We start from the raw sequence: 12,267 nt of genomic DNA, 5'->3' as shown, positions 1-12,267 counted from the left end.
ACGGCGCCAATGATGCGATTATCATAAAATAGATATCCGGGGGTAGGTAAACTCCCGGGTAGAAAAGATAGGTGAGTACCTTATGGGTTTGGAAATGAAGCTTATACGGATATTTGAGAGAGTAAGTGTGTGCGGAATGAATGATAATGATGATGCTTTTTGAGAAATTTTCCATAGGTTTTTATACTCGTCCGTCCGGGTCCTCAATGATTATTGGGTAGGGGCTTACTGACAGCTTTCAGGATGATGTGATGGTTACCACGTGTGATTTAGACACCCTGTAATTTCAGAAAAGAGCCCATCCCGTTGGAACGTGGTTAGTAATGATTTGGTCTGTGATTTGAATCTGTTATACTCTAAGTAGACGTGACAACTTTCTAGCCTTAAAAATATAAAAACTCGGGTCCCACCGACCTCCCGGGTTTTTTGAGACTTTTCCGGGTATTTACACCCTCCGGGGTTTTCTTATACCCGGATCCGGGGTATTTTCTCACCGGTCCTCCTCCCGGGTGGTTAATCCCTCCCGGGATTTTTCCTCTCGGGGTTTTCGGTGATGTCCCGGTGAGAAAACCCCGAGAGGAAAAATCTTCCATCACCGAAAACCCCGAGAGGAAAAATCCTGGGAGGGATTAACCACCCGGGAGGAGGATAAGTAACAAGGGCGCCTCTACTCCTCGGAACAGCGGAGTAGGTCCTAGCCCGACTATCTTTAGAAAGTGTGGTGATGTCCCGGTGAGAAAACCCCGAGAAAAAAAATCCCGGGAGGGATTAACCACCCGGGAGGAGGATAAGTAACAAGGGCGTCTCTACTCCTCGAGACAGCGGAGCAGGTCCTAGCCCGACTATCTTTTGAAAGTGTGGTGATGTCCCGGTGAGAAAATACCCTGGACCCGAGTATAAGGAAACCCTGGAGGGTGTAAATACCCGGGAAAGTTTCAAGAATCCTAGGAGGTCGGGAGTCCTCCCGGGGAGAAAATACCCCGGATCCGGGTATAAGGAAACCCCGGAGGGTGTAAATACCCGGGAAAGTCTCAAGAAACCCGGGAGGTCAGTGGGACCCGAGTTTTTCTATTCTTAAGGGTAGAAAGTGGCCACGTCTACTTAGAGTATAACATATTCAAATCTCAGACCAAATTATTACTAACCACGTTCCAACGGGTCCCGGTGAGAAAACCCCAAGAGAAAAAATCCCGGGAGGGATTAACCACCCGGGAGGAGGACTGGTGAGAAAATACCCCGGACCCGGGTATAAGAAAATCCCGGAGGGTGTAAATACCCGGAAAAGTTTCAAGAAACCCGGGAGGTCGGTGAGACCCGAGTTTTTCTATTCTTAAGGCTAGAAAGTGGCCACGTCTACTTAGAATATAACAGATTCAAATCACAGACCAAATCATTACTAACCACGTTCCAACGGGATGAGCTCTTTCCTGAAATTACGGGGTGTCTAAATCACACGTGGTAACTATCCCATCATCCTGAAAGCTGTCAGTAAGCCCATACCCAATAATTATTGAGTACCCGAACGGACGAGTATAAAAACTTAGGGAGAATCTCTCAAGAAGCATCATCATTATCATTCATTCCGCACACACTCACTCTCTCAAATATCCGTATAAGCTTCATTTCCAAACCCATAAGGTATTCACCTATCTTTTCCACCCAGGAGTTTACCTACCCCCGGGTATCCATTTTATGATAATCACATCATTGGCGCCGTTTGTGGGAAAATGAGTTCAAGACGTAGATATGACCATCATTGATGATCCAGAAAGCTCTCATCGAGCAATTGCCGCAATTCAAGAACAAATGAACGCTATGGTAGACGCTGCTGTACAAAAAATCAGGACAATACAACAAGAAGGAGGAAAGGATGGCCAAGGAAAGGAGAATGAAAAATGACTAGAAGGAGAAAAAGAGCAGGAGTTGAGGCCCGAAAAAAAAAGGAACAAAGGCATACACTTGGAAGATGAGGGAAACTCACATGCTGGGTCTGCAAATATTACTATGGCGGGAGAGATGAAGATGCTGAAACAAAAAATACAAAAACTGGGGAACACGGACCCGCGGGAATCTTCGCGGGTCAAAAGTTTGAGCTGCCCCTTCTCCCCGGAAATAATTGGGGAGCCCTTGCCGGTCTATTTCAAATCTGCCAAAATCAAAGAGTACGATGGCAGCACCGACCCAGAGGAGCATGTGACTCAATTTGAAAATGTGGTCATGTTACATTGTTATGGCGATCAAATCAAGTGCAAGGTATTTTTGACTATCTTGGTAGACTCCGCCCAAAGATGGTTCGAAAACTTGGAAAAAGGTAGTATCAAAACTTTCAAAGAATTCCGGGAAGTCTTCTTGCAACACTTCAGCAACAGCAAGCGGTATAAAAAGACTACCCTCAGCCTTTTTGAGATAAAACAGTTGAACGAGGAATCTTTGAGAGTTTATATTAAAAAGTTCAATAGAGTGGCCCTGGAAGTACCTGCGTGTGCTCCGGAAACCAAAATCACTGCTTTCACACAGAGACTTAAAGAAGAAGAATTCTTCCGATCTTTAGTCAAGAGGGCTCCCCGATACTTTGAGGACCTCTTAGCTTGAGCGGAAAAATATATCAACATGGAGAAAGCCCAACGACAGAAGAGGGAGAAAGACCGGAAGGAAGAACACAGGGAGAAAAGAAACCAGAGCAGTCGGGGGAGAAGAAGGCATTATCAACCGGGGAGGCTCGCCACCTATGCTCCCTACAGGATAGCTAGGAGTCCATATGTGTGAGGAGAATGCCCGACCATTGCCTCCGAAAATACCAGGGAAATATTGCTCGATATATTGCGTAAACAAGCATGACACCAGTGAGTGTCGGAGGCTCATAAGAGAGCCCGAGCGGCCTATACTTGAGGAATAAGATGATGAGAGAGGAAGGGATTGGGCAAAGAAATTATATAACCCTAGGGAGGAAAGATCTGAGCCGTGTATTTTGAATTGAACGGCGGAGATAAGCAAAGCGTGCTCAAGAAGCTGAAGAGACCTTTGACAGAATCTCTGACACACGCACTACGAAGCGGTTATGGATGACGTCAGGTTGGTGGAGGATATGTAACAGGGGCGTCTATTTCTCGGGACAGCGGAGCAGGTCCTAGCCCGACTATTTTTAGAAAGTGTGGTGATGTCCCGGTGAGAAAACCCCGAGAGGAAAAATCCCGGGATGGATTAACCACCCGGGAGGAGGAATGGTGAGAAAATACCCCGGACCCGGGTATAAGGAAACCCCGGAGGGTGTAAATACCCGAAAAAGTTTCAAGAAACCCGGGAGGTCGGTGGGACCCGAGTTTTTCTATTCTTAAGGCTAGGAAGTGGCCACGTCTACTTAGAGTATAACAGATTCAAATCGCAGACCAAATCATTACTAACCACGTTCCAACGGGATGAACTCTTTCCTGAAATTACGGGGTGTCTAAATCACACGTGGTAACCATCCCATCATCCTGAAAGCTGTCAGTAAGCCCATACCCAGTAATCATTGAGGACCCGGACGGACGAGTATAAAAACATAGGGAGAATCTCTCAAAAAGCATCATCATTATCATTCATTTCGCACACACTAACTTTCTCAAATATCCGTATAAGCTTCATTTCCAAACCCATAAGGTATTCACCTATCTTTTCCATCCGGGAGTTTACCTATCCTCGAGTATCCATTTTATGATAATCGCATCACATAGCAACTTTCATAAAACGAAATATGTCAACAATTAATCAGATAAGGACTAATTTCCTAAAACGATACCAAAAATGCAAACTGAAATTATGGCTCAACATGTTCGAAGAGATCCGGGCTGTGTTGAAACCATGGTGATGATGATGAGAAAATTTAAAATTGGGATATAAAATAATAACTTTATACTACTCTACTATATGGAAAAATATTTTCTTTACAACTTTCAATGAATATTAAACAACCTTAAAATTGACATTATTTTTACGATAAAAAAATATAAAAAGTTGACATATCTATATCTAATAATAATTTTTATTCTTTTTAATTTAATAATTTTTGTTTTTTTTTAATAAAGAATGATGATTTATTTAAAAATGTTAAATAAAATATAAATTAAAATTAGGTTGAATTGAAATTATTGACAAATACTTGATAATGCAAAGAGAAGATAGAAAAACGGTTTCATAATTTTATAATGATGATGAAATATAACTATAGATTTTAAATAGGTTTTTATCAAAGTGATCAGATGTTAGTTATTATCGCGTCACCTATAACAAAATAGTAAAAGATGATGTTTTTTATTAAATAAAAAAAAATATTTTGTAAATTGATATTTTTCGTTTATAAAAAAATATACCATGACATTAAAATTAATTTACTTTTAAGCACTTCAACTTGAGAAAAAAGTGTGGTTCTATTTATCAAAACATTTCTGGCTTATCAAAAAAAATGTAAAGATACCAAAACAGCAGAGTGTTGGTTTATATTCTAATATAAAATATATGATACTAAAAAAATGAAATATTAATATAAAATATACAAGATATTAAAAAAAAAGAAATATTTGTAAATAAATGAATGTTCATGAGCAAAATGTAATCTCAATACTTCATAAAAAAATGTATCTTAATCTTTGATGAATTATAGTCCTAACAACGAGATCCAAAATTTAAAACAATGAATGAGTTTGTATATAAAACACGTTTATAAGTATAACCAAATGAAATCTTAAATAAGTAATATTTTTTTAAAGTGTTTTTATATCTTTTTAAAATGTTTATTTTTATTTTTTTTAAAAAAAGGAAAAAGTGGTTTTAACGGGCTAATTGCATCCACAATCCTTGTGAAAAGTCTAAAAGGCATAAAAACCCTTGTGTAAAATTAATAGCATGTTAAACCCCATGTTTAAAAAAATTAGCATAAAAACCCCTATGAGATGGTATAAATGTGCCCGAGTTTGTATATCATAGGGGTGAAATGTGCTATATTTTAAAAAACTAAGAAATGCATTAGTCTATTAAAATTTTTTAAAGGGTTTTATGCCTTTTAAACTTTTCACGTGTGGATGTAATTAGCCCTGGTTTTAACACTAGATTAAATGTTGAAAATTGTAATTTAAATTGACGACGAAAAAGAAATAGAAATTGAGTCGTGGATTTTGTGGAGAAGTTTCCCGGGTTTTCTTGTAGTGACGATCAAGTCCACGCATCCGGTCGGAACACTCGAATCAATTCTTGAATGAATTTGGGACTGCGGAAAAATCGGAAGTGAACCCTAGAATCGCGGCCCATTTTGTAGCACAATTTTTGATTCAATACAGATGGACCCTGAAACAGCTCTGGAGTATGTAAAGCATGGCGCCACTCTTCTTCTCCTCGATGCTCCTCAGTTCACTCTCATTGGCATCGATACCCAGGTACATCTTTTGTGTAATTCATGCATGAGAATTTGGTTTATGTGACCTAAATAATGTTATGTGATGCACAGATGTTTTCGTCGGGCCCTAAGTTTAAGGGTATCAAGATGATTCCTCCGGGCGTTCATTTTATATATTATAGCTCGTCTAACAGGTTGGCTGGCTTCTTTTAACCTTGATTATTACATATGTTGTGCTGTCAAAATTGACCAGGAAAAAAATCAGCAAGATTGAGACTTTTTACGAAAATATGTTCAAATTAAAAAATGTAGTATTGTTGATTGCAGCTCAGATTTTTTTAATGGTTTGGTTGCGGTACTAATTTTGGGTATGTGATTATGCAGAGAAGGCAGTGAATTTTCTCCAATTGTTGGTTTCTTCATTGACGCCAGCCCTTCTCAGGTTTCCAGCATTATTTCATCTTTCATGTTTCTGGATTTTTGCTGTTCAACTTTTGCGCTCAGTTAGTTTCCACCTTGAAACTAATAACTTTTTTTGTTACATGTTCATCGTTTTGTAATTTAAAGTAACTGTTCAGTGTTTATAATTTAACTAGGTAGTCAAACACTTTGTCGGATCTACTTGTTTTAAGTTTTTCCCCCGCAGACTATTTTGTTGACGGTGTGCCTCTGTTGTGAAGAGCATGTGTTTCACACTTTACAAGTTGGTCTTAAATGTAATGTGAAATGCAAGTTAATAATCATTATATATTTGTGCACTAATTAAACGTTTATATTATTATTATTCAAAAGTTTATAAAGCATATATTCGATGTTGTAGGAAATGCGATGCAGTTTTCTTCATTGTTTAGATTCTAGAATATTATGTCCCAGCACATGTCGATAATGCGTGCACTTTACGACTAGGATTTAGGGTATCAGTTTGCTCGTTTTGAATCCCCATATGAGTGATTTATATTTTCTTTTGTTTATGTTTCCGAAATATGATTGCTTGGCATCAGCCTTTTTCTGATATTGTGTAACAGGTTATTGTCCGGAAATGGGAAAAAAATGAAGAGCTGTTTGTCAAACTGTTGGAAGAAGAGGTATGACCAGTTTATGGAACAAGCTCAGACTTATGAACTTTTTTTCCTGAATAGTGCATTCATACATAAATGAGTGTGAAGCCTTCATGTCATACCCAACTGATATATCGAAGCTTGATAACCCAAAATCCTTGTGGTAATTTAGTATGAGTTTCCCCCCTGATTGCCTAATATTTAATTATTTTTGAATGTCCCACCTCTCTAGTCTCTAGCAGCTTAAGCCTTATGGTCACTTAATATGGTTTGAGAACCATGCCAAGGAGGTTATCCTCCGAAAGAGTTTAACCATCACCATTTACAAAATGCTTTTGTCTGCTAGGCTTCATATGTAGAATACATGCAAGCTAGAGATGACAAATTTTTACAACTCCAAACATTTTAATTTTTTAGATGAGTTTTTCGTTCAATAGGTGGCTCTTCTGTTGACTTGCTTTTGACCTACGGTTAGGGGGTACATATACATGTACAAGAAGTGATTTCTAGTTAAAGCTCATTAATCATACTTGATCTAAATTGCGAGTTAAAAAACATATTACTGATGTAACACTTCTTCTGGCACCGATTTTATGATGCTTACTCCTAGCCTTTTATTCTTTTATATTTATGTAGGAAGAGGGATACTACCATGCCGTTAAAAGACTAGAATTTGATGCACAGCTTGGACCATATTCATTGAGTCAGTATACTGAATGGAAGCACTTGTCCAATTATATTAACAAGGCTACAATTGACCGCATTGGTGAGAAAATGCAGTTACCCGTAGTATGCTGTACTTGATCAAATTGCATTTAGTTTTATTATTACGTCATAATATTGTTTTCCTCCCCCTGCTCTCCACCCCTTCTACGTTATGATTATAATTGTTAAACAATTTGAATTATTCAAGTTGACGAGGGGTTCAATCATAAAAAGAGGAGAAATGAGTAGTGAGAATGAGTTTGCTGATATTTGATCTGAATATCATTAAGATATGAGGCACATTGAAAAATAATATTCTGTTAAAAGACTAACTACTTTTAAGATTTATGTTTGTTTTCAGTTAAGAATTACAATCTTGAATAAGGTATGGCTAATGGGACTCTGTGGCTAAACTTTTGATTTTATGTTCAAGTTTATCTGTTGTTCACATCTATTTTGATAACAAATTCCAACTATTCATTTATTCCCCTTAATTATGATAACTTAAACAAGATGTAATAGAACATCGATTTTCATTGTCAGGCCGACTAAAAAAAAAGCTAACAGCGACGTCAGAGTTCAGACATTGCCTAAAGAGGGTGTCATTGCCTACCAGTGCAATTTTACTCCCTTAATTGGCGACCCTCTCCCACTTATTGGCTTCCGGAATCCGGAATCGGGCAAATAACGTTTGGTGGGATGACAAAGTTGACTTTAGTCTTTTGTCTTCCTTAGAGACTTCATAATAACCTTTGTTTTCCACAGACTGAAAAACGAGTACTTCGAATCTGACAATGAATGATAGTAGGATATTCTTTAGATTTCTTCTTTAACAGTTCAATGGCCGATTTTTATGCGTACATCTGTCTTTTTGTTGCTGTGTTATGTGCTGATTGCATAATTTACAGAACCTATTGGAGGAGAAATCACAGTTGCTTCAGAATCTAAAATGGTTGGGAATTTACCTGAAACCACAATGGAGAAAGCTTTAGCCGAGCAGTTGAGGACCAGCAAGTTTTCAACTCATGAAGAAAATTCCCAAAGAAGAGGCTGCTACTACACTAGAATTCCTAAAGTTGTCAAGCACAAAGGAATGTCTGGCGAAGAACTTACTAATTTGAATCTTGACAAGGTTTGCTATTGCAAAATTCATTTACATTGAAGTGCATGTTTTGTGAATTTTTTGTGGGTATTCTGAGTTAGGAAAGTATGCATCTGTTTTTGCAGACACAGCTGTTGGAAGGCATATTAATGAAAGAATATGGAGATGTTGAAGATTTACTTCTAGCAGAATTGCAGTTTGCATTCATTGCATTTCTGGTGAAGAAGAATTCTGTTTTCTTTTTTTTAATTGTTTTTATGTATGGGCACATGGGGTGTACTTGGTTAATTTATGTGTTAATTGGTAAAAATGGCAGATGGGCCAGTCACTGGAAGCATTTATGCAGTGGAAGCTTTTACTTAGTCTCTTATTTGGCTGTACGGAAGCTGTAAGTATACATCCGAGTGTCAAAATTCTTAACCATCCTTATTGGAAAATACTGTTATATCTTTGCTGTCAAAATCTAAATGCCATTCTGGTAGACCGGCTTAATCAAAACTTTTTACTTGAAATATTGTTTTGAATTTAACATTTTGTGGGAAATCAACCCTAGAAAAATTTTTGTAAATTGATCTGTTTTGTTGGGGTTGGTTCCCTATGACTATATTTTTATGTTCTGTCCAACTAATTCGAAACATCTGTGAGATCGTTTCTTGTTTTGATTCTCATCTGATCTTTTATCTCTGCAGCCTCTTCATACCCGGAGTAGGCTATTTACCAAGGTAGGATATTAAGCTTTGATCTTCATTTTTTGTACAATTTTCATATTAATCACGATGGTTTGAGGTGCATGCTTTGTTAATTCTAGATTAGTTATTTTAATTACTATAGGTGTTCCATTATCTTCCTTCTAAACTTGAAATTGATATATTGACAGTTTGTTAGAGTGATATATTATCAATTAAAATATGGATTTCAAAAAGATCGGCGAGATGAAGGTGCTACAGACAAAGGAGTGTCACCATTGTTGGATGAATCTTGGTTGTCCTCTGATAGTTTTCTGCACCACCTTTGCAAGGTAATGTTATCAGCTGACAGAATCGATATACTCATCCACGTGTGATTAATTTTGGGTAATTGAATTCTGATCCCCTGTCTCGTATCCCTGTCTCGACACGATCAGAGGGGGTTCTTGAGATGAAATCTGTTCCCGAAATTTGATTGTTCAATTGAATTTTAAGTTCTCAATTACTCAGGCATGCGTTGTTATGAGTATTGCCTGTTCTGCGTTTCTGAAAAATTGGAAACATCTCCTCAATATTAATCTACTGTAGACTTAGCATCATTGACCTTTATCCCTGCTACAGGATTTCTTCTCGTTGGTTATGGAAGCTCCAGTGGTTGATGGGAACCTTCTGTCTTCGGTATGGAGTTCTAGCCGACTTTCTTTTAAATTTTACTTAAATGAGACTACTTAGGGAGTGTTTGCAATAGATTGTGCTTTTGTAAAAGTGATTAATTTATACATTATTATAAAAAAATTAAGAAAAATCAAAAGTTGGGAGTGTTTGAAAACACATGTGAAAATCTAAAAATCAAAGTTGGGTAGTGTTTGATAAATAAGTGACTAAAATGATTTTAACAATGATCTTCTTATTAGAATCATTTTTGGAGAATCATAATCACCACATGACTAGCTTTTGGATTTCAATTAAGTTAAGCATAAGCTAACACATATTCTAGATTTAAGAAACACACAAAAATGATTTTTTTAAGCTAAAAGCTATCAATCACTTTTTTTTAGTGATTGCAAACACTCCCATAATTCATCATCTGCTTATTTACAATTGTTTTCCAATATCCAAGCACACACATAGAGTATACTCTTACAATATTATTCTTTTTGTGTAAACTTTAAGTTTTATAAACTTAATCATAGGAAGGAACAGGGAGTGAGTTGAGAGTGATATCATCAAGGAATAGGCATCATATATCTCACTCTGTAAAGCAGATGCACGATCACGATAGCCGAATTTAGAGGCAAATCATATATGATTCTCCTGTACAACTAGAGTTGAGAGTTCTTCTGAATGTAACAGTATGAGATATCCTGTTGAAAGATATTTATTTACCTCCATTGAGTACTAAGTTTTGCCTTTCAATTTTCATAGACGAGAAAACTCAAAGATCTGCTTGAGAACTCATTTGGATGGCAATTTCATCATAACAGCACGATGCATGGTACTTACCTCGATGAAGATGATGAGGTTTGTATAAGTGAGAAAAAATTTTATCCCTAGTTTTTATTTATTTGCTCCCTGATGCGGCGGTAACTAGTGTTTCAACTTCTACAGTATGCTCCAGTTGTAGAGATATTGGATGATTCCCAACTGCAGAGATATGTAAGCTAGTAGTTTTTAATCTTGTTCTTGCCTCCAAGCAGCCTCGAGGTAGCAGGTTAGTGGACCTTTTAGTTCACTTTTTGTGAGACTCACAAAATAGTAAATCGAGGTAGTGTTCCTCAAAGTAATATTTTGTCACCACGATACAAATATTACGGTGTTGCCAATTTAGTATTAAAATTCAATGTTGCGATGTGCTGGTAAATACGATTGAGTGGTTGAAACTTGAAACCTGTAATGCGTCAGCATTGTTTTGTATCTTCCATCGTGGCCTATTTGGCCAATTTTGGAGAAAACATAGATATTGAATGCAAAAGTCTCTTCAAGCTTGACAGTAAAGTGGCCCAAAAACAAAGTAGTCCAAAAACTCCGTGCTTCATCTATCCTGATTCAGTTATTTAACAGTCAGTGACAAGTTCAGCTATTAAATCTCTTTCATTGTATACACAGTTGATTTACTTCTCACTTTCTGATTCAGCACTTGGAGCCGATCGACGGAAGGCTCAACATCCATCCATGTAGAGGAGTCCTGGTTCTTCTGGCAAACCTTCTTTGCAAATCCATTGTTAGTAACATCTGGGAGTGCTTCCAACGGAGCAGTCTTTCGCCTCCTGCGCGGAACAGGAAAGTGATCCCGTAAAGTATGCTCTCATCAAATCATCAAAACAAATAAATCTTTTATCGACAAAACCCGTCTTGGTTCAGTGTTGAGGACTGATCGATATGAGTAAGGTTGCACGCCATTGCGACTTGCAACCACACGAACTTTGGGTGTTCGGGAATGACCCGATTTGCATTTGGTCTATGTTCTTGGGAATTTGTCCAAACGATAACACAAAATTATTGCAAACATGATTAGAAGATATTTATCAACTTTTATCATTTTCTTGTGTCAGCCTATTTCCTTTACCATTATTGCTTGTAAAAAAAATATATGTATTAAAAGTTATAAATGAAAGAATTTTTTATTTACTTTATAAAAAACCATACCTAGGTTCGAACCCAAAGAGAAACACTCACCCCTTTTAGTAATAATAATAATAAAAAACCATTTACGATATATAGTAATATATAAGGACGATGTATTATTTTAAAATTTTATTTTAAGGACAATGTCCATGTTATAATAATAAAATAATAATAACAGGAAAAATAATAATAATAATAAAATAATAATCTCCAAATCACGGCAGTAATAGCAAGAAAAAAAAAAGTCCGCCTCTTTTCAAACTCATCTTTCCATTGGAGTGAAACATTTTTTAGGATTCTGAAGCTCAAATCTTTATCTACTGCTGTTTGTCTTCAGACCAAGCTTTCAAATTCAATCATACATTTGACGCCGTGAAGGTAAGAAATCGTAGGATCGAGCTTTGAGTCGGGTGATTAAATTGTTCCTCACTAAGCACGTCTTTGCTCTTTCTTTCCCAGGTCGTCGTTGAAGCCCAGAAGTGCTAATTTATGGGGTTTTTTAATGTTTTTTTTGGAAGGAAATGGAATTTGTACCAGCTGGAAGCTCCAATATTAGATTTCTCGGAAGCTGCAAGCACAATGGAGAGCTTTTCATAGTGTCATTCTGCAATGGAATTACTCTTTTTAGCTCTCGCGAGAAAATGCTACGAGATCATGCCCCAATCAATCTCGTTGCAATATCTAGCTCCTCATGAGAAGATGTACGTGACGACGACTTATCTA

The 12,267-nt window shown here is 37.1% G+C and overlaps 1 protein-coding gene across 1 annotated transcript; it reads left to right on the top strand.

Annotated features, from left to right (window-relative positions):
• Positions 1-5,137: 5,137 nt before the first annotated feature.
• Positions 5,138-11,551, top strand: LOC140882532 (uncharacterized). Its single transcript, XM_073288593.1, has 14 exons — positions 5,138-5,408; positions 5,480-5,562; positions 5,753-5,810; positions 6,394-6,453; positions 7,063-7,192; positions 8,040-8,263; positions 8,359-8,451; positions 8,550-8,621; positions 8,923-8,955; positions 9,111-9,251; positions 9,541-9,597; positions 10,345-10,440; positions 10,528-10,630; positions 11,054-11,551. The coding sequence occupies exons 1-13, from the start codon at positions 5,313-5,315 to the stop codon at positions 10,582-10,584; spliced, it is 1,200 nt and encodes a 399-aa protein (XP_073144694.1). The 5' UTR covers positions 5,138-5,312; the 3' UTR covers positions 10,585-10,630; positions 11,054-11,551.
• The last annotated feature ends 716 nt before the right edge of the window (positions 11,552-12,267 follow it).

Source organism: Henckelia pumila, chromosome 2 (assembly GCF_033568475.1).
Source record: "Henckelia pumila isolate YLH828 chromosome 2, ASM3356847v2, whole genome shotgun sequence".
Taxonomy (NCBI): domain Eukaryota; kingdom Viridiplantae; phylum Streptophyta; class Magnoliopsida; order Lamiales; family Gesneriaceae; genus Henckelia; species Henckelia pumila.
This window is presented reverse-complemented; position numbering and strand designations above follow the sequence as displayed.

Excerpts from the sequence above, each read along its gene's own strand:
- LOC140882532 (XM_073288593.1), top strand. The coding sequence starts at position 5,313 with ATGGACCCTGAAACAGCTCTGGAGTATGTAAAGCATGGCGCCACTCTT. Across the intron at positions 8,956-9,110 it reads GGAGTAGGCTATTTACCAAG|TTTGTTAGAGTGATATATTA; the intron begins GTAGGATATTAA and ends ATATATTGACAG. Across the intron at positions 9,252-9,540 it reads TTCTGCACCACCTTTGCAAG|GATTTCTTCTCGTTGGTTAT; the intron begins GTAATGTTATCA and ends TCCCTGCTACAG.